The sequence below is a fragment of the Oncorhynchus gorbuscha genome, linkage group LG03 (assembly GCF_021184085.1).
Source record: "Oncorhynchus gorbuscha isolate QuinsamMale2020 ecotype Even-year linkage group LG03, OgorEven_v1.0, whole genome shotgun sequence".
NCBI classification, from domain to species: domain Eukaryota; kingdom Metazoa; phylum Chordata; class Actinopteri; order Salmoniformes; family Salmonidae; genus Oncorhynchus; species Oncorhynchus gorbuscha.
This window is the reverse complement of record NC_060175.1, coordinates 25,191,389-25,213,049: the sequence shown is the minus strand read 5'-3', so window position 1 is coordinate 25,213,049 and position 21,661 is coordinate 25,191,389. Positions and strand designations below refer to the sequence as shown.

At 46.0% G+C, this 21,661-nt stretch overlaps 1 protein-coding gene across 1 annotated transcript in view; it reads right to left on the bottom strand.

Annotated features, from left to right (window-relative positions):
- The window catches only part of LOC124029182 (testis-expressed protein 264 homolog), a 115,927-nt gene that overhangs the window by 11,089 nt on the left and 83,177 nt on the right, over window positions 1-21,661 (bottom strand). The window contains exon 3 of the mRNA XM_046340990.1: window positions 8,157-8,331. Coding sequence (XP_046196946.1) covers window positions 8,157-8,331 — 175 coding nt within the window. The remainder of the gene's footprint in view (window positions 1-8,156; window positions 8,332-21,661) is intronic.

Below are 21,661 nucleotides of genomic sequence, written 5' to 3'. Positions count from 1 at the left end.
TAGGCTGGGTTTCTGTACAGCACTTTGAGATATCAGCTGATGTACGAAGGGCTGTATAAACAAATTTGATAAGGCTGGCTTTAGAGGAAAGCTTTGCCTCAGCCCAGTTTCTCACAGCCTGTATGGGCTAAGTCTTCCTACCACAGACATAATGCCACACTGCTCTACTCTCCTGTATTTGTGTGTCTATGTGTGTCTGTACGTGGTGGAAAGTTGAGGTGAAAGTATCAGTGACTGAAAGCAAAATAAAGTGTATGTGTGTGTGTGTGTGGTGTCATCTGTGTGTGTGTGTGTATATTTTTTATTTCACCTTTATTTAACCAGGTAGGCTAGTTGAGAACAAGTTCTCATTTGCAACTGTGACCTGGCCAAGATAAAGCGTAGCAATTTGACACATACAACAACACAGAGTTATACGTGGAATAAATACAACATACAGTCAATAATACAGTAGAACAAAAGAAAACAAAAAGTCTATATACAGTGAGTGAAAATGAGGTAAGTTAAGGAAATAAATAGCCCATGGTGGCGAAGTAGTTACAATATAGCAATTAAACACTGGAATGGTAGATCGGCAGAAGATGAATGTGCAGGTAGAGATACTAGGGTGCAAAGGAGCAAGATAAATAAATAAATACTGTATGGGGATGAGGTAGGTAGACAGATGGGCTGTTTACAGATGGGCTATGTACAGGTGCAGTGATCTGTAAGCTGCTCTGTCAGCTGGTGCTTAAAGCCAGTGAGGGAGATGTGAGTCTCCAGCTTCAGAGATTTTCGCACTTCGTTCCAGTCATGGGCAGCAGAGAACTGGAAGGAAAGACAACCAAAGGAGGAATTGGCTTTGGGGGTGACCAGTGAGATATAACTGCTGGAGTGCGTGCTACGAGTGGGTGCTGCTATGGTGACCAGTGAGCTGAGATAAGGCGGGGCTTTACCTAGCAGACTTGTAGATAACCTGTAGCCAGTGGATTTGGCGACGAGTATGAAGCGAGGGCCAACCAACGAGAGCGTACAGGTCGCAATGGTGGGTAGTATATGGGGCTTTGGTGACAAAACGGATAGAACTGTGATAGACCGCATCCAATTTGTTGAGTAGAGTGTTGGAGGCTATTTTATAGATGACATCACCGAAGTCGAGGATTGGTAGGATGGTCAGTTTTACGAGGGTATGTTTGGCAGCATGAGTGAAGGATGCTTTGTTGCGATACAGGAAGCCGATTCTAGATTTAATTTTGGATTGGAGATGTGGAAGGAAGGAGAGTTTACAGTCTAACCAGACACCCAGGTATTTGTAGTTGTCCACGTATTCGAAGTCAGAGCCATCCAGAGTAGTGATTCTGGACGGGCGGGCAGTGATCGATTGAATAGCATGCATTTAGTTTTACTTGCATTTAAGAGCAGTTGGAGGCCACGGAAGGAGAGTTGTATGGCATTGAAGCTCGCCTGGAGGTTAGTTAAAGTGAGTGAGTGAGTGAGTGAGTGAGTGAGTGAGTGAGTGAGTGAGTATGTATGTATGTACAGTTGGGCAAAAAAGTATTTAGTCAGCCACCAATTGTGCAAGTTCTCCCACTTAAAAGGATGAGAGACCCCTGTAATTTTCATCATAGGTACACTTCAACTATGACAGACAAAATGAGAGAAAAAAATCCAGAAAATCACTTTGTAGGATTTTTAATGAATTTATTTGCAAATTATGGTGGAAAATAAGTATTTGGTCAATAACAAAAGTTTCTCAATACATTTACATTTACATTTAAGTCATTTAGCAGACGCTCTTATCCAGAGCGACTTACAAATTGGTGCATTCACCTTATGACATCCAGTGGAACAGTCACTTTACAATAGTGCATCTAAATCTTAAAGGGGGGGGGGGTGAGAGGGATTACTTATCCTATCCTAGGTATTCCTTAAAGAGGTGGGGTTTCAGGTGTCTCCGGAAGGTGGTGATTGACTCCGCTGTCCTGGCGTCGTACTTTGTTATATACCCTTTGTTGGCAATGACAGAGGTCAAACGTTTTCTGTAAGTCTTCACAAGGTTTTCACACACTGTTGCTGGTATTTTGGCCCATTCCTCCATGCAGATCTCCTCTAGAGCAGTGATGTTTTGGGGCTGTTGCTGGGCAACACGGACTTTCAACTCCCTCCAAATATTTTCTATGGGGTTGAGATCTGGAGACTGGCTAGGCCACTCCAGGATCTTGAAATGGTTCTTACGAACCCACTCCTTCGTTTCCCGGGCGGTGTGTTTAGGATCATTGTTGTGCTTAAAGACCCAGTCACTTTTCATCTTCAATGCCCTTGCTGATGGAAGGAGGTTTTCACTCAAAATCTCACGATACATGGTCCCATTCATTCTTTCCTTTACACGGATCAGTCATCCTGGTCCCTTTGCAGAAAAACAGCCCCAAAGCATGATGTTTCCACCCCCATGCTTCACAGTAGGTATGGTGTTCTTTGGATGCAACTCAGCATTCTTTGTCCCCCAAACACGACAAGTTGAGTTTTTACCAAAAAGTTATATTTTGGTTTCATCTGACCATATGACATTCTCCCAATCTTCTTCTGGATCATCCAAATGCCCTCTAGCAAACTTCAGACGGGCCTGGACATGTACTGGCTTAAGCTGGGGAACACGTCTGGCACTGCAGGATTTGAGTCCCTGGCGGCGTAGTGTGTTACTGATGGTAGGCTTTGTTACTTTGGTCCCAGCTCTCTGCAGGTCATTCACTAGGTCCCCCCGTGTGGTTCTGGGATTTTTGCTCACCGTTCTTGTGATCATTTTGACCCCACGGGGTGAGATCTTGCGTGGAGCCCCAAATCGAGGGAGATTATCAGTGGTCTTGTATGTCTTCCATTTCCTAATAATTGCTCCCACAGTTGATTTCTTCAAACCAAGCTGCTTACCTATTGCAGATTCAGTCTTCCCAGTCTGGCGCAGGTCTACAATTTTGTTTCAGGTGTCCTTTGACAGTTCTTTGGTCTTGGCCATAGTGGAGTTTGGAGTGTGACTGTTTGAGGTTGTGGACAGGTGTCTTTTATACTGATAACAAGTTCAAACAGGTGCCATTAATACAGGTAACGAGTGGAGGACAGAGGAGCCTCGTAAAGAAGTTAGAGGTCTGTGGGAGCCAGAAATCTTGCTTGTCTTTAGGTGACCAAATACTTATTTTCCACCATAATTTGCAAATAAATTCATAAAAAATCATACAATGTGATTTTCTATTTTTTCCCCCTCATTTTGTCTGTCATAGTTGAAGTGTATCTATGATGAAAATTACAGGCCTCTCTCATCTTTTTAAGTGGGAGAACTTGCACAATTGGTGGCTGACTACATACTTTTTTGCCCCACTGTATGCATGTGTGTGTGTGTGTCCATGTGTGTGTATGTGCATGTGTGTGTATGTGCATGTGCATGTGTGTGTATGTGTGTGCAGAACTGATGTCCCACTGGTGTATTAGGCTGGAAAATGTGATTCCTCACGGTGAGAGAGGACAGGTCATTAAACATTGAGAGGGTCCACACACACACACACACAACATCCCACTGCTACTCCCCCCACACACACACCCCTGTTACTGCTCTCTTCCTCTGTTCTCTTAGATCACATCAACACAGCATGGCCCTGCTATGGGCTACCACATTGGCGAAACGCTGCAGCCGCAACAATTATATTTCCCTCTCAATTTGTAGTCACCCCCCAATGTGCACAGGTTTTCACAACCACACATATAAATGTTTAGATGGATATTTCTGCCTGCACACACATTTCACCCTCAGGTTTTCTATCACCAACTCTCAATGCATTTACACACACAACATCTGTCCACCCCCCAACACACACCTGCTGTAGGTCCATCCCTCAGCCCACCACGCTGTGCCCCACCCCGCTGCGTGCCTGTAGGTCCATACCCAGCCCACCACGCTGTGCCCCGCCCCGCTGCGTGCCTGTAGGTCCATACCCAGCCCACCACGCTGTGCCCCGCCCCGCTGCGTGCCTGTAGGTCCATACCCAGCCCACCACGCTGTGCCCCGCCCCGCTACGTGCCTGTAGGTCCATACCCAGCCCATCACGCCGTGCCCCACTGCATGCCTGTAGGTCCATACCCAGCCCACCACGCTGTGCCCCGCCCCGCTGCGTGCCTGTAGGTCCATACCCAGCCCACCACGCTGTGCCCCGCCCCGCTGCGTGCCTGTAGGTCCACACCCAGCCCACCACGCTGTGCCCCGCCCCGCTGCGTGCCTGTAGGTCCATACCCAGCCCATCACGCTGTGCCCCGCTGCATGCCTGTAGGTCCATACTCAGCCCACCACGCTGTGCCCCGCTGCGTGCCTGTAGGTCCATACCCAGCCCACCACGCTGTGCCCCGCCCCGCTGCGTGCCTGTAGGTCCATACCCAGCCCATCACGCTGTGCCCCGCTGCCTGCCTGTAGGTCCATACTCAGCCCACCACGCTGTGCCCCGCTGCGTGACTGTAGGTCCATACCCAGCCCACCACGCTGTGCCCCGCCCCGCTGCGTGCCTGTAGGTCCATACCCAGCCCATCACGCTGTGCCCCGCTGCATGCCTGTAGGTCCATACTCAGCCCACCACGCTGTGCCCCGCTGCGTGCCTGTAGGTCCATACCCAGCCCACCACGCTGTGCCCCGCCCCGCTGCGTGCCTGTAGGTCCATACCCAGCCCACCACGCTGTGCCCCACCCCGCTACGTGCCTGTAGGTCCATACCCAGCCCATCACGCCGTGCCCCGCTGCATGCCTGTAGGTCCATACCCAGCCCACCACGCTGTGCCCCGCCCCGCTGCGTGCCTGTAGGTCCATACCCAGCCCACCACGCTGTGCCCCGCCCCGCTGCGTGCCTGTAGGTCCATACCCAGCCCACCACGCTGTACCCCGCCCCGCTGCGTGCCTGTAGGTCCATACCCAGCCCACCACGCTGTGCCCCGCCCCGCTGCGTGCCTGTAGGTCCATACCCAGCCCACCACGCTGTGCCCCGCCCCGCTGCGTGCCTGTAGGTCCATACCCAGCCCACCACGCTGTGCCCCGCCGCGTGCCTGTAGGTCCATACCCAGCCCACCACATTTCGTGCCTCTAGGCCAGTACCAGGCTGCCTCCCCTCCCTTCCCTTGTGGCTGGAGTAACGTTAACGGCTCACTTGGCAGGTTAAGAGCTGAGTGGAAGATGATTTAAAGGGAAATTGGGCAAGCTAAAGCAGTAGGCCAAGCTCACGGCTCCCTGGAAGGATATCTCTCAGAGATATAGCCTTCGCGGTCAATGGTAGATATGAAGTCACAGCTATGTGTTGATTTAGATGACTCAACTTTCTCATCTTATCAGTTTGTGCAGAGTCATCCATGGAATTAGATCTAGGCAAATATGTGGCCCTCAATACCTACTATGGAATCCCCCCCCATACACTCCAACAGAGACAAACTGACAGTGTGTACAACACCTCCATGACACAACCACAGCAACACATTCTATCTCTGGTGATGTTTGGGTGGAGACTAATCTTGTATCACCATCTCGCTCTCTCTCTCGCTCTCTAAAACATTCATTCTCTATTTTGGCTCCCCTCCAAGTCTCACTTCTAGTCTGACACCTCCTTATTTCCTTTAAATCGCCTTTTTGACTTTGTTCTGCATCAAGCTACCTGCATGAGTGTCTGTCCAAATTATTTGAGCCAATATATCCAGTCATTCCTAAACATATCCTCATAAAGCAGTTGCATTGGCTGTGTCTCAAATGGTCCATATATAGCCTATAGGGATCTAGTAAAAAGTAGTGCCCTATGGAAGGCAATAGGGTGCCATTTGGGATGCAGCACTGTTAGTATTCATAAACCTCACCTCTCATTCTTACTGTTGATTAAACATTAGGTGCCATGCCACAGTGTTAATGGAGCCCAGGGGACTCTGATACAGGCCAGCCCAGTCTAGTATGGGTGAGCACTGAGCAGCATCAGGCCATACATATGGTGGTGGTGAAGGACAGACCCCTAGTAAGTGACGTCTACCCAGGTGTGTGTGTTTGTGTGTTTTATGGGCATATGGTGGTGGTGGTGGCTGTGACCAGCCCCCTGGTGAGTGACAGCAGTGTTCTGTGGGTCTTAGCCTTTCATTAGCACCTGACAGGGTGTCACTCACAGGATACAGTGTGTGTGTGTCTCACTCACATGATACAGTGTGTGTGTGTGTGTGTGTGTGTGTGTGTGTGTGTGTGTGTGTGTGTGTGTGTGTGTGTGTGTGTGTGTGTGTGTGAGAGAGTGTGTGTGTGTCATTCACAGGACAGGAGCACACCCTAGGAGCTCATAAACACAGGCACACTACGGCACACCGTGGGGATTCAGCTCATAAACACCACCAACCATCAACCATCAACAAGGTCCAAATCCCTTTGGTACCAACTGGAAACTGAAATGATGCGACAATAACACACAAAACATATACTGCATATTTTTTGAACATTATCGTCCAATTTAATTATACATAGTTTTTGTAGTTTTTCAAAAATACACTATTCTCTGCTAATACCATGGAGTGACCGGTTATTCTATGGATCACCATTACATTCACATTATGTGTATTTCTCTGCCAACTAGCTATCTGTGTTCTAACACCTTCCAATGTGGACAGTCATATCCATTATTACTAGTGATTCAATCAGTTAACAAAGAAGCATAAGCCTACTGGTTCCCCTGCTGATTGACTGGGCAATGGCCTCAAAGACAAAGTGTTAAGCTCCCAATCCATATGAGGATTGTGCTTCCATTGATACAGTATGTATTCCTTAAAATATATAGTACAGTATGCCCATGGATGTAATAATGTAGGGCAGGTGTATTCAACTCTTACCCTATGAGGTCCAGAGCATGCTGCTTTTCTGTTCTACCTAATAATTGCACCCACCTGGTGTCTCAGGTCTAAATCAGTCCCTGATTAGAGGGGAAGAATGGAAAAAAGCAGTGGAACTGGCTTCAAAGTCAAGAGTTGAATCTGACGGATGTAGGGTGTCCAATCAAAAACACATATTTTAACCAATGGGAAAAATAAATGTTTAAAATGTATTGAGTTTTTACCCTTGTAGGATGGCCACATTTAAGCGGACTAAATTAATGGAGACCAGATTTTTAAAAAAGGTCAAAAATCTGGAAAATAGCGTCAGCTAGGCTGGATACTGTGTGAGAATTAAGGCTAACTGACAGGCTCAGCGTTGAACTTGTCATCCTTCTCGAAAACCGGAAGACATAAAACAACAGAGATCAATATAGTTTTTGAGACACGACATGTTGGCTTATGGTAGAGAAATGAAAATTGAATTCTCTGGCACCAGCTCTGGTGGACATTCCTGTAGTCAGCATGCCAATTGCACGCTCCCTCAAAACTTGAGACATTTGCGGCATTGTGTTGTGTGACAAAACTGCACATTTTAGACTGGCCTTTTATTGTCCACAGCACAAAGTGCACCTGTGTAATGATCACGCAGTAAAAAACAATGTGCGCACAAAATGTTTGATAAATAAGATTTTCGTGCATATGGAACATTTCTGGGATCTTTAATTTCAGTTCATGAAACCAACATGTTCATATTTTTGTTGAGTGTAGCTTTCTGCAACCCATGGAAACAACTTTGCAGACTACTACAACATGTAAAATCCCCAAAAGTCTCTGTAAGAAAGCTGCACTGCTCTGTCAACATAGCTCGGTGCTTATTATCGGATGTATTAGATCACGAAATCTGCCTTTTAGGATATAATGTTAATGGTATTTTATAGAAAGACCCCACTGAACTATTCAGAACATGAAGAATCATATCGTGTCTTGGTAAAATGCATTTTATAATATAAGGAAGGGAAATTATCACAACCAAAGCACATTTTCACCCACATTGGGCAGAGTGGGTGGACACCCCAAATAATGTTCTCTACTTGTACAGTACTAAGTATAGCCCAGTGGAGAGAGTGTGTGTGTGTGTGTGTGTCTGTGTGTCTCGGGCAGGGACCTCTAACCCTGTTCTTGGAGAGCGACCGTAATCTAGTGCACCTGGCTGATAAGCTGAATCAGGTTAGTTACAACTGGGGTTGGAGCAAAAATCTACAAGAGGGTAGCTCTCCAGGAACAGGGTTGGAGAGCCCTGGTCGAGGGCCTGCTGTAGTGTACCTGTGATGTCGGTCCCTCTGTCCTCCTCAGAGTAATTGTCTCCCAGCAGCCTCCTGTCCGGGTCCTGACGGACCTCTGGTACGTAGAAATCTCCCTGGCGAGCCAGAGGACTCATGTAGTGGATCAGGTCATCTCTGTAGATCTCCAGGCATGGGTGTGCACACAACTTCCTCTCCTGGGGGGAGAGGGGAAGGGGAGGAAGAGAGACAGAGGGAGGTGAGAAACAAGGGAACTTACATTACACAGGATTATACAAGTCATGGGAAATGGAGGCCTAGCTGCACGGACACATGCATACGCACACACACGTTAGCGCGCACACACACACACACACCACACACACACACATGTATGGTGGTATTATAAATGTTCTATTGTAGGTATGAAGTGGTGTAATAATGTTAAATGTACTGGTTTATTTTTGTCTTAATTCGTTTGGACCCAAGGAACAGTAGCACACACACACACACACACACTTCCTTTCGAGGGTGGACTTAAGGGGTCTGAGGCCCGTCTTGTCCTATCAGTAAGATGCCAACATTGTGGCGCATCGCTCTAGGAAACCGAAACACAGAAAACAAACATACTGAAGTACTATAGTTGCTCCTAATATTAACGCATTTCCAATAAAATGTCATGACAACTTTAATAACAACGGGACAAAGACAGTGTATACATGTCCAGTATGTATTCTCTGTAGACATACAGTGGGGTCTGAAATGATTGACACCCTTGATAAAGATGAGTAATAATGACTGTATAAAATAAATAATACAAATACTAAGCTATATTGTATGCAAACAAATTAGATAAATGATGTGTTATACCAATACAATAGTTCAGAGAAAGATTTTGTTTCATAAGTAATACTTTTTGTCTCAAAAAGGTAGGGGTCAAAATGACACCTCTTATAAATAAAGTAATCAAAGGTTTAGTCCTATCTATCTGACATGAGTTGGAGGCTGAAGGACACATGACCTCTATAGTAACTGCTATGTTGTGTTACTTTAATCCATTTTCTATTAATGCCAGTGTACATAAAAACGTTAATAACAGACAAGCCTTTAAGGTCTAGTCAGATGCAGTGAGCCTAATAAAAATGGATGATGCCTGAGGTGTGTGTGTGTCTGTACTACATGTGCATACGTATGCGTATGTGTGCCCAACGCCCGCTTGTGTATGTGGGTGCGTGGATGTGTGTTTGTGTGAATGTGCGTGTGTGTGTATGTTCATATGCTTTTAGATAAATGTACCAATTAGTGAATGATCAGGCTGATGTACAAGAGAGACTGGCAATAAGTCACTACTTAATATCAGAGCTGGGAAACTGAGTCGTCCTCCGTCTCTCCTCCCCATTAACCCCTTCTCCCCCCTACACCATGGCTTCTCCTCCCTACACCATGGCTTCTCCCCCCTACACCATGGCTTCTCCCCCCTACACCATGGCTTCTCCCCCCTACACCATGGCTTCTCCTCCCTACACCATGGCTTCTCCTCCCTACACCATGGCTTCTCCTCCCTACACCATGGCTTCTCCCTCCTACACCATGGCTTCTCCCCCCTACACCATGGCTTCTCCCTCCCTACACCATGGCTTCTCCCTCCCTACACCATGGCTTCTCCCTCCCTACACCATGGCTTCTCCCTCCCTACACCATGGCTTCTCCCCCTACACCATGGCTTCTCCTCCCTACACCATGGCTTCTCCCCCTACACCATGGCTTCTCCCCCTACACCATGGCTTCTCCCCCTACACCATGGCTTCTCCTCCCTACACCATGGCTTCTCCTCCCTACACCATGGCTTCTCCTCCCTACACCATGGCTTCTCCCCCTACACCATAGCTTCTCCCCCTACACCATGGCTTCTCCTCCCTACACCATGGCTTCTCCTCCCTACACCATGGCTTCTCCTCCCTACACCATGGCTTCTCCTCCCTACACCATGGCTTCTCCTCCCTACACCATGGCTTCTCCCTCCTACACCATGGCTTCTCCCTCCTACACCATGGCTTCTCCCTCCTACACCATGGCTTCTCCCTCCTACACCATGGCTTCTCCCTCCTACACCATGGCTTCTCCTCCCTACACCATGGCTTCTCCCTCCTACACCATGGCTTCTCCCTCCTACACCATGGCTTCTCCCTCCTACACCATGGCTTCTCCCTCCTACACCATGGCTTCTCCCTCCTACACCATGGCTTCTCCCTCCTACACCATGGCTTTGACCCTCTGCTCTGTCTTTAATGTTTGAATAACCTATCTGGCTTTAACCAGGCAGGCAGGCATGCAGAATGAATGCCCTGTATGTTGTTCACCCCACTCTCCTGTCCTCTATATTCATCCTCCTCTCCTGTCCTTTAGACGAGAAGTGGAGGGGAGTTCCCCCTGCTTGTTAACTTTTAATGCACACCATTTTCTTACTCATTTTCTTACTCATCTTTTTGCCCAACGGTCTACGTACTGTTGTGGCAACAGCAAGGTTCCCTCTCTCTTCATAGCTGCCAGAGCCCTCCAACTGTCAGTAAGTAAATGAACCTACTATTAAATATTTATGTATTTTCTCTTCAAAAACATAAGAATACCTCTGTTTTGTGGGGGATTGCGACAGGAACTCTCGCTCACACACACACACACACACACACACACACACACACACACACACACACACACACACACACACACACACACACACACACACACACACACACACACACACACACACACACACACACACACACACACACACACACACACACAGCCATTTCCAGTGAACCACTGAGATGTGAAAGGTGCCACGTGTCAGTTCTGTCTAGTTTCAACCAGCACGTCTTCATTAGTTCAGGTGGAATACATCAGTTCAGGTGGAATACATCAGTTCAGGTGGAATACATCAGTTCAGGTGGAATACATCAGTTCAGGTGGAATACATCAGTTCAGGTGGAATACATCAGTTCAGGTGGAATACATGTGCGGGGCCTTACCGTGGCTTTCTTTGGCAAAATGACTATGAATTAAAGGACTTGTTTTGTAAAATAATCAATTGTAAACACCATATTAAGGTGGGATGGTCATTGTATGACAAGAAAGAAAATAGGTATATTTTGCTCAAGGAGATAGCACATTCTGTCTGTCCACGATTCATTGTGGGAACATGGCGGCTCTCAATCCCGATATTAAAACAACACTATTTGTCAATATATGATGTGTTGGCAGCTGCATAGGCTATTCTCGTTGAGTGTGGCAGCACAATATTAACGTTTAATCCACAAGCCAAAATGTTCCCAAATTTGAGATTAATACAATGATGGAGGATCCTCCAAATCTTGTTTGTCAGCCTAGTGTTTTTATTTTGTATTTTTTCATTTACATTTTATGAAATATACACATATACAGTGGGGCAAAAAAGTATTTAGTCAGCCACCAATTGTGCAAGTTCTCCCACTTAAAAAGATGAGAGGCCTGTAATTTTCATCATAGGTACACTTCAAAATGAGAAAAAAAATCCAGAAAATCACATTGTAGGATTATTTATGAATTTATTTGCAAATTTTTGTGGAAAATAAGTATTTGGTCACCTACAAACAAGCAAGATTTCTGGCTCTCACAGACCTCTAACTTCTTCTTTAAGAGGCTCCTCTGTCCTCCACTCGTTACCTGTATTATTGGCACCTGTTTGAACTTGTTATCAGTATAAAAGACACCTGTCCACAACCTCAAACAGTCACCAAACTCCACTATGGCCAAGACCAAAGAGCTGTCAAAGGACACCAGAAACAAAATTGTAGACCTGCACCAGGCTGGGAAGACTGAATCTGCAATAGGTAAGTAGCTTGGTTTGAAGAAATCAATTGTGGGGGAAATTATTAGGAAATGGAAGACCTACAAGACCACTGATAATCTCCCTCGATCTGGGGCTCCACGCAAGATCTCAACCCGTGGGGTTGATCACAAGAACGGTGAGCAAAAATCCCAGAACCACACGGGGGGACCTAGTGAATGACCTGCAGAGAGGTGGGACCAAAGTAACAAAGCCTACCATCAGGAACACACTACGCCGCCAGGGACTCAAATCCTGCAGTGCCAGACGTGTCCCCCTGCTTAAGCCAGTACATGTCCAGGCCCGTCTGAAGTTTGCTAGACAGCATTTGGATGATCCAGAAGAAGATTGGGAGAATGCCATATGGTCAGATGAAACCAAAATATATATTTTTGGTAAAAACTCAACTCGTCGTGTTTGGAGGACAAAGAATGCTGAGTTGCATCCAAAGAACTCAAAATCCAGACCTCCATGGGTTGATAAATTTGATTTCCATTGATAATTTTAGTGTGATTTTGTTGTCAGCACATTCAACTATGTAAAGAAAAAAGTATTTAATAAGAATATTTCATTCATTCAGATCTAGGATGTGTTATTTTAGTATTCCCTTTATTTTTTGGGGCAGTATATATATATATATATATATATATATATATATATATATATATATATATATATATTCACAGTTGAAGTCGGATATTTACATACACCTTAGCCACATACATTTAAACTCAGTTTTTACAATTCCTCACATTTAATCCTAGTAAAATTCCCTGTTTTAGGTCAGTTAGAATCACCAGTTTATTTTAAGAATGTGAAATGTCAGAGTAACAGTAGAGAGAATGATTTATTTCAGCCTTTATTTATTTCATCACATTCCCAGTGGATCAGAAATTTACATACACTCAATTAGTATTTGGTAGCATTGCCTTTAAATTGTTTAACTTGGGTCAAACGTTTCGGGTAGCCTTCCACAAGCTTCCCACAATAAGTTGGGTGAATTTTGGCCCATTCTTCCTGACAGAGCTGGTGTAACTGAGTCAAGTTTAAAGGCCTCCTTACTCGCACATGCTTTTTCAGTTCTGTCCACACATTTTCTTTAGGATTGAGGTCAGGGCTTTGTGTTGGCCACTCCAATACCTTGAATTTGTTGTCCTTAAGCCATTTTGCCACAACTTTGGAAATATGCTTGGGGTCATTGTCCATTTGGAAGACCCATTTGCGACCAAGCTTTAACTTCCGTACTGATTTCTTGAGATGCGTGTGTCTGTAGATCTCCAGGTGTGTCTGTAGATCTCCGTTCTTGAGACAAAACGCCATACGTTGCTGCTACAATTGTTTTTTTATCCTGCTGCTCAGCCACTTATGCCTGATTTTATGCATAACTACCTCATCTATCACTTATATAATTATTGATATTGTTCTTGTACATAGTGTCAATACAAAGAAAATAATATACAGTATCTATTTCTGACATTGCTACTATGCAAGTATCCATTTGGCTGTACCGTTTACACCTTCCGTTTACACCTTCTGAGACACATCCACTTAGCAATATGTGGCTGGGGGTTATAGCATTTCTTTCACATGACCCATCAATTTAGGCAAGTGTGTCTGGGTAAGCGTCATCTAACATTTATATCTGGACACTTTATGTTTACCTGGAATTTGTCCTTATTGTAGGCTACTACTTTCACCACTTTTAGTCTTAATATTTACAACACTACTCACTGTTTAGCACATGACCTCACATGTGAATCCTTGAAGAGATGGGTGGGGCTGACTTAAGAGGGTGTGAACAATGCTGAATGGGTGTAGACAAAGGGGAGCTCTCCAGTAGGTACCAACCTATTCAAAGGCCATTTTCTCAAAAGTGAGGTCATCTTTCAAAGCAGAATTACTTGCCCATTGTTCCTCAAATGCTGTGTATTTATATACCATTTTGTAGCTCTGTGTCTCGGCTTTTATCCAGTGTTAAAAAAACTTTCAAATTTTGCTACTTAAGACCGAATCAAGGCGGTTGGTCACAAATGTGGGCGAATATTATAGTTGAAAACCTTACATACAGAGAACAGTTTTTGTGAGCTACGTTACACCGCTAATATTGAGGTGTCACACTGACCGGGGCTGTTTACTTGTGGGGCACTAGCGCATTGGTTCAACACATGGGCAAAATGTGGCAATAAGTTGGAAGCAACGTGGCAATATAAGTTGGAAACTATTCCCCTACAATTGTTTTTGCTACTTTTAAGGAGAGATGTCCAGTCCCATATGGGCTACTACACAATTGCTAAAAAATATATTTACATGTATTTGGTCCCCCCTTTGCTGCTATAACAGCCTCCACTCTTCCGAGAAGCCTTTCCACTAGATGTTGGAACATTGCTGCGGGGACTTGTTTCCAGTCAGCCACAAGAGCATTAGTCAGGACGTGCACTGATGTTGGGAGATTAGGCCTTGCTTGCAGTCAGCGTTCCAATTCAGGGTTCTGTGTGGGATGCATGTCCACTGCTCCAAAGTCCAATGGTGGCGAGGTTTGCACCACTCCAGCCGACGCTTGGCATTACACATGGTGATCTTAGGCTTGTGTGCTGGGCCATGGAAATCCATTTTATGAATCTCCCAATGAGCAGTTCTTGGGCTGACGATGCTTCCAGACAATTGTTACGCGCTATGCACTTCAGCATTTGGCGGTCCCGCTCTGTGAGCTTGTGTGGCCTACCACTTTGTGGCTGAGCCGTTATTGCTCCTAGACGTTTCCACTTCATAATAACAGCACTTACAGTTGACTGGGGAAGCTCTAGCAGGGCAGAAATTTGACAAACTGACTTTGTAGTGGTATTTATTAAGAGGGGTAAAGAAAGATTTTGTTCGGGCGCCAGGCAGGTATTAACCCTGCCGAAAGGAAAAGAGTAGAATAGAGAGAGTACCACTACCAGACCCACACACATCAGCAGAAGAGACTGCCTAGAGTGTAGCCTGTTTACCAGATAGCCAGTGGAGAGAAAAAAGAATACACACCATATAAAACCCACATCATAGCACAGGGGTAACCCCAACAAGAATACCTCATACAATAATACTAATACTAATAATGGCAGAGCAATTCAACAGCAACTTCATACAAGAACGAACCCAGTCATCAACATAGGATTTGCAATAATCTGTATTATTTTCTAGTGGATGAGTGCAGAGGGTATGAATGTGGGGGGTGTTCATCGACACAACAAAGGCCTTAAAAATGTCCACAGTCTTCTCGGCCACATGTCATTAGTACATCCACCTCAATACAGTTCACATAATATACAACTTGCAAGTAACCTACTAAAATGTCCATCCAAATACTTCTGGCAGGGAAATAATAGTCCAGCTCTAATGAACTTCAATGGGCAGTGCATTTAACAAATAGAGAGTCTGTTGCAGGGTAAAGCACTGGAATGAGAGCGAAGAGAAAGAGAGAGAAAAAGATCAATCTTAGCTGTGGTCTTCAGGCCTGCCAGTGTCTGACTGTCCGATGGTTTGTTTGTTAAAGCGTCGCAACAATGTTGCTACTAATCCATGCAATCCATAACGGGCGCGGTCCCAAACAAAAACAACCACGATCTAAAGCGATCACACCGATGATTGAGTTAAATACTTTATAAACTACAAACGCTGAAAACAAACAAAACTTCTGCAGCACACACAATCAAACTGTCGCGCCACCAAAGAGCTCCTCCCCAACGAGCTCTCTTTATTTCCTCATTCCTTACTGCTCATGCCCTCTTAAAGTGGCAGCGCACGGTGAAGGCTCCGAGCAGATTTCGCCACAACTTGTTGGAAAGGTGGCATCCAATGAAGGTGCCACATTGAAAGTCACTGTGGCATATGATAGTACGTTTTTTTGATTATCTAAAAAACATATTGTTATTATTAACTGAATTCCATCTGGTTATTGGAACAGACAAACACGATTTGTACATGCGGGACAATATAATAAGACCAACTACAATCCACACGCAACCAAGGCTCTCCAACATATAGGCCTACTCTCTGATTATAAACTTATTGATGCCTGACGAGCACATAATTCAAAAGCAAATGAATACACTTTCTACTTAAACAGGCATAATACATTCTCCTGAATCAAATTTAGATTTTATAAAACTATATTTTCTAAAATTAAGAAAATTAAAATTTGCCTACTACTGCCAACTACACATTTCAGAATCTCCTAAAAAAAAGCCACAAGATGGTGTTTCAACATTTCATTACTAAAGAAATCCAGTGATCAATTTGAAATGTAATTTAATGAATTAAAATTGATTGATAAAAATTCAGCCGATGACCCTCAGATTTTAAAGGGATGACACCAAAGGTTTTATTAAAATAATGCAACTACATTTGCACCTGGGTTGAATAAATCACAATTATATAAGATTATTGAATCAGGGGAATTACTATCAGAAAAAAGAATAATAATAATAATCAAATATAGTCACACTTCCATTAAGAACTGTACACCTCTGATTGAAAATCCCACACCAAGACAGATCAACTCCTTTTTAAAATAATGAAGAATTCCTCTTTTCTCAAAAGAAGAAGCCGCCTTGCTGGGAGCCCACAGCTCAAAAGATCATTGAATAGCATGAACAAAGGCAAATCACCTGGATGGGATGGGATTCCTCCTGAGGTGTAGGAAAAAATGTGGAATCAATTAGGTCCAGTATTGCTTGAAATTATTAACACAGCCGTTCAGCAAAGGTTCATTTGGAAGAGATGTGAATACAGCACCAATTTCACTTTTATAAAACAAAACGTAGATGCGTCCAAGTGTTCTCACTATCGTATATATTTATATATATACACCATATCTTTCATGAACACAGATTTTACACTGTTTTCCAAAATGTTGTCGTCCCACACGGACCAAAGCGGCTTTGTTAAAAAACATGTATCCTCTTACCTCAAATGCTTCATCAGAAACAACAACTCCTTAGGCTTAGGTTTCATCTCTTTGATAGACTAGAATTACATTTTATCATTACATTTAAGTCATTTAGCAGACGCTCTTATCCAGAGCGACTTACAAATTGGTGCATTCACCTTATGACATCCAGTGGAACAGCCACTTTACAATAATGCATCTAAATCTTTTAAGGGGGGGGGGGTGAGAAGGATTACTTTATCCTATCCTAGGTATTCCTTAAAGATGTGGGGTTTCAGGTGTCTCCGGAAGGTGGTGATTGACTCCGCTGTCCTGGCGTCGTGAGGGAGTTTGTTCCACCATTGGGGGGCCAGAGCAGCGAACAGTTTTGACTGGGCTGAGCGGGAACTGTACTTCCTCAGTGGTAGGGAGGCGAGCAGGCCAGAGGTGGATGAACGCAGTGCCCTTGTTTGGGTGTAGGGCCTGATCAGAGCCTGGAGGTACTGAGGTGCCGTTCCCCTCACAGCTCCGTAGGCAAGCACCATGGTCTTGTAGCGGATGCGAGCTTCAACTGGAAGCCAGTGGACAGAGCGGAGGAGCGGGGTGACGTGAGAGAACTTGGGAAGGTTGAACACCAGACGGGCTGCGGCGTTCTGGATGAGTTGTAGGGGTTTAGTGGCACAGGCAGGGAGCCCAGCCAACAGCGATTTGCAGTAATCCAGACGGGAGATGACAAGTGCCTGGATTAGGACCTGCGCCGCTTCCTGTGTGAGGCAGGGTCGTACTCTGCGGATGTTGTAGAGCATGAACCTACAGGAGCGGGCCACCGCCTTGATGTTAGTTGAGAACGACAGGGTGTTGTCCAGGATCACGCCAAGGTTCTTAGCGCTCTGGGAGGAGGACACAATGGAGTTGTCAACCGTGATGGCGAGATCATGGAACGGGCAGTCCTTCCCCGGGAGGAAGAGCAGCTCCATCTTGCCGAGGTTCAGCTTGAGGTGGTGATCCGTCATCCACACTGATATGTCTGCCAGACATGCAGAGATGCGATTCGCCACCTGGTCATCAGAAGGGGGAAAGGAGAAGATTAATTGTGTGTCGTCTGCATAGCAATGATAGGAGAGACCATGTGAGGTTATGACAGAGCCAAGTGACTTGGTGTATAGCGAGAATGGTCATATCTCTGGTCATATGGTCATATCTCTGGTCTGTCATGGAACATACGGGAATTGGCTCAAATTTCATTAATAAGATGAAAATGCTATATGCCAATCACTCAGACATAGTTATAACAGTCAATAATGTGCTCTGTTCCGTTCAGAATCACTAGAAGCAGCAGACAAGTAGGGATGGGCACGCTTATTCCAATAACCAAACTGACATTGGTATTCGAATAGGCCTACTTGCGAAAACTATAATCTTAGGCCTATTTTAAAAATGAAAAAGTTTGTTTCAAATAAATAAAATGATCTACAATGCCTTCAGAAAACATTCACACCCCTTGACTTTTTCCACATTTTGTTGTGTTACAGCCTGAATTGAAATGTATTTAATTTTGTCACTGGCCTACACACAATACCATGTAATTTCATAGTGGAATTATGTTTTTTGAAAATTTTACAAATGATTTACAATTGAAATACTAAAATGTCTTGAGTCAATAAGAATGCAATCCCTTAACAAGTCACATGATTTGCATGGACACACTAATGTGCGCAATAATAGTGTTCAAAATGATTGTTAAATGCTTACCTCATCTCTGTAACCCACACAATTAATTATCTATAAGCTCCCTCAGTCGAGCAGTGAATTTCAAACACAGATTCAACCACAAGGACCAGGGAGGTTTTCCAATGCCTCACAAAGAATGACACCTATTGGTAGATGGGTCAAAATAAAAAAAGCAGACATTGAATATCCCTTTGAGCATAGTTAAGTTATCAATACACCCAGTCATTACAAAGATACAGCCACATCCTAACTCCGTTAACGGAAAGGAAGAAACCCGTTCAGTAATTTACCCATGAGGCCAATTGTCACGCCTTGGTCATTGTATTTTGTGTTTTTGGTATATGTTTGGGTAGCCAGGGTGTGACATGGGTTTATATGTTGTGTTTCGTATTGGGGTTTGTAGTACACCCACCACTCACAGACAGAGCAGCGTGTGAACTGGCAGGAGTTAAAGGACAACGTTATGGACAGCAGAAGCATGGATTATACGACGTGGGAAGAGATCGACAGGTGGGCGGCCGACCCGGAGAGAGTGCAGGAGCCCGCCTGGGATTCCCTACAGCAATGCGAAGAGGGCTATAGACGTATGGAGTCGAAAAGGAAAGCACGGCTATACAGAGCGAAAACCGAAAGTAACGGGGGAAAGCGCAGAGAGAGAGTGTCTGAGTCAGGAGTCAGACCTGAGCCTACTCTCCCTGTTAATTGTGAAGAGCAGTTGCAGTGGGAGAGACTGCACCATTTGGAGATTTGGACATGGGAGGAGGTATTAGACGGTAAAGGACCCTGGGCGCAGCCGGGAGAATATCACCGTCCCAAGGAGGAAATAGAAGCAGCTAAAGGGGAGAGGCGCAGGTATGAGGAAGCAGCACGGCGACGCGGTTGGAAACCGGAAAGTCACCCCTTCCTATTGGCCGGGCTAGAGTGGGCATCGAGCCAGGTAAGCTTGGGCAGGCCCGGTGCTCAAGAGCTCCAGTGTGCCTGCACGGTCCGGTCTATCCAGAGCCACCTCTACACACCAGTCCTCCGGTAGCAGCTCCCCGCACCAGGCTTCCTGTGCGTGTCCTCGCGCCAGTACCACCAGTTCCAGCACCACGCACCAGGCCTCCAATGCGCCTCGCCTGTTCAGCGCAGCCAGCGTTTTTCTCCTCTCCCGCCTGTTTAGCGCAGCCAGAGCCTTTCTCCTCCCCTGCGCTGCCGGAGTCTCCTGTCTGCCCAGCGCCGCCAGTGCTCCCAGTCGGCCCAGCGCGTCCAGTGTGCCTCGCCTGTTCAGCGCAGCCAGCGCTTTTCTCCTCTCCTGCACTGCCGGAGTCTCCCGCCTGTTTAGCGCAGCCAGAGCCTTTCTCCTCTCCTGCGCTGCCGGAGTCTCCTGTCTGCCCAGCGCCGCCAGTGCTCCCAGTCTGCCCAGCGCCGCCAGTGCTCCCAGTCTGTCCAGCGCCACCAGTGCTCCCAGTCTGCCGCCAGTGCTCCCAGTCTGCCCAGCGCGGCCAGTGCTCCCAGTCTGCCCAGCGCGGCCAGTGCTCCCAGTCTGCCCAGCGCGGCCAGTGCTCCCAGTCTGCCCAGCGCGGCCAGTGCTCCCAGTCTGCCCAGCGCCGCCAGTGCTCCCAGTCTGCCCAGCGTCGCCAGTCTGCCAGGATCCGCCAGAAGTGCCAGTCTGCCAAGATCCGCCAGAAGTGCCAGTCTGCCAAGATCTTCTAGATCGGCCAGATAACCTGAATCATCCAGTTCCACCAGCCAGCCAGGATTTACCGGAGCCTACTACCTGCCTGAGCTTCCTCTCAGTACTGAGCTTCCTCTCAGTACCGGGCTGCCCCTCTGTCCCGAGCTGCCCCTCTGTCCCGAGCTGCCCCTCGGTCCCGAGCTGCCCCTCGGTCCCGAGCTTGCCCCTCGGTCCCGAGCTGCCCCTCAGTTATGTGGGAATCAGGGTGAGGACTATTAGGCCATGGTCGGCGGAGAAGGTGGATTATCCCAGGACGCGAAGGGGAGGAACTAGGACATTTATGGAGTGGGGTCCACGTCCTGAGCCAGAACCGCCACCATGGACAGACGCCCACCCGGACCCTCCCTATGCTCTTGAGGTGCGTCCCGGAGTCCGCACCTTAGGGGGGGGGGGGGGTTCTGTCACGCCTTGGTCATTGTATTTTGTGTTTTTGGTATATGTTTGGGTAAGCCAGGGTGTGACATGGGTTTATATGTTGTGTTTCGTATTGGGGTTTGTAGTAATTGGGATTGTGTATGATTAGGGGTGTGTCTAGTTAGGCTTGGCTGCCTGGGGCGATTCTCAATCAGAGTCAGGTGCTTGTCGTTGTCTCTGATTGAGAACCGTATTTAGACAGCCTGACTTTCGCGTTGTAATTTGTGGGTGTTTGTCCCTGTCTCTGTGTTGTAGTCACCAGATAGGCTGTAATTAGTTTCACGTTTCGTTTGTTGTTTTCTTATATCAGTTATTTCATGTACCGCAATTCCTTCATTAAAGTCATGAATAACCTACACGCTGCATTTCGGTCTGACTCTCTTCATTCAACAGACGAACGACGTTACACCAATAGTGGCTTTAAAACAGTTAAGAGTTTGATTTGACATTTAACCAGGTAGGCCAGTTCTCATTTACAACTGTGACCTGGCCAAGGTAAAACAAAGCAGTGCGATACAAACAACACAGAGTTACACATGAACAAACGTACAATCAATAACAGTGTATGCAAATGTAGAAGAGTAGGGAGGTAGGCAATAAATAGGCCCTAGAGGTGAAAATAATTACAATCTAGCATTAATACTGGAGTGATAGATGTGCAGATGATGATGTGCAAGTAGAGATACTGGGGTGCAAAAGAGCAAGTGGATAAATAATAATATGGGGATGAGGTAGTTGGCTGGGCTATTTACAGATTGGCTGTGTAAAGGTACAGTGATCGGTAAGCTGCTCAGACAGCTGATGCTTAAAGTTACAGAGGAAGATAAAAGACTTCAGTTTCAGAGATTGTTGCCATTTGTTCCAGTCATTGGCAGCAGAGAACTGGAAGGAAAGGCAGCCAAAGTAAGTGTTGGCTTT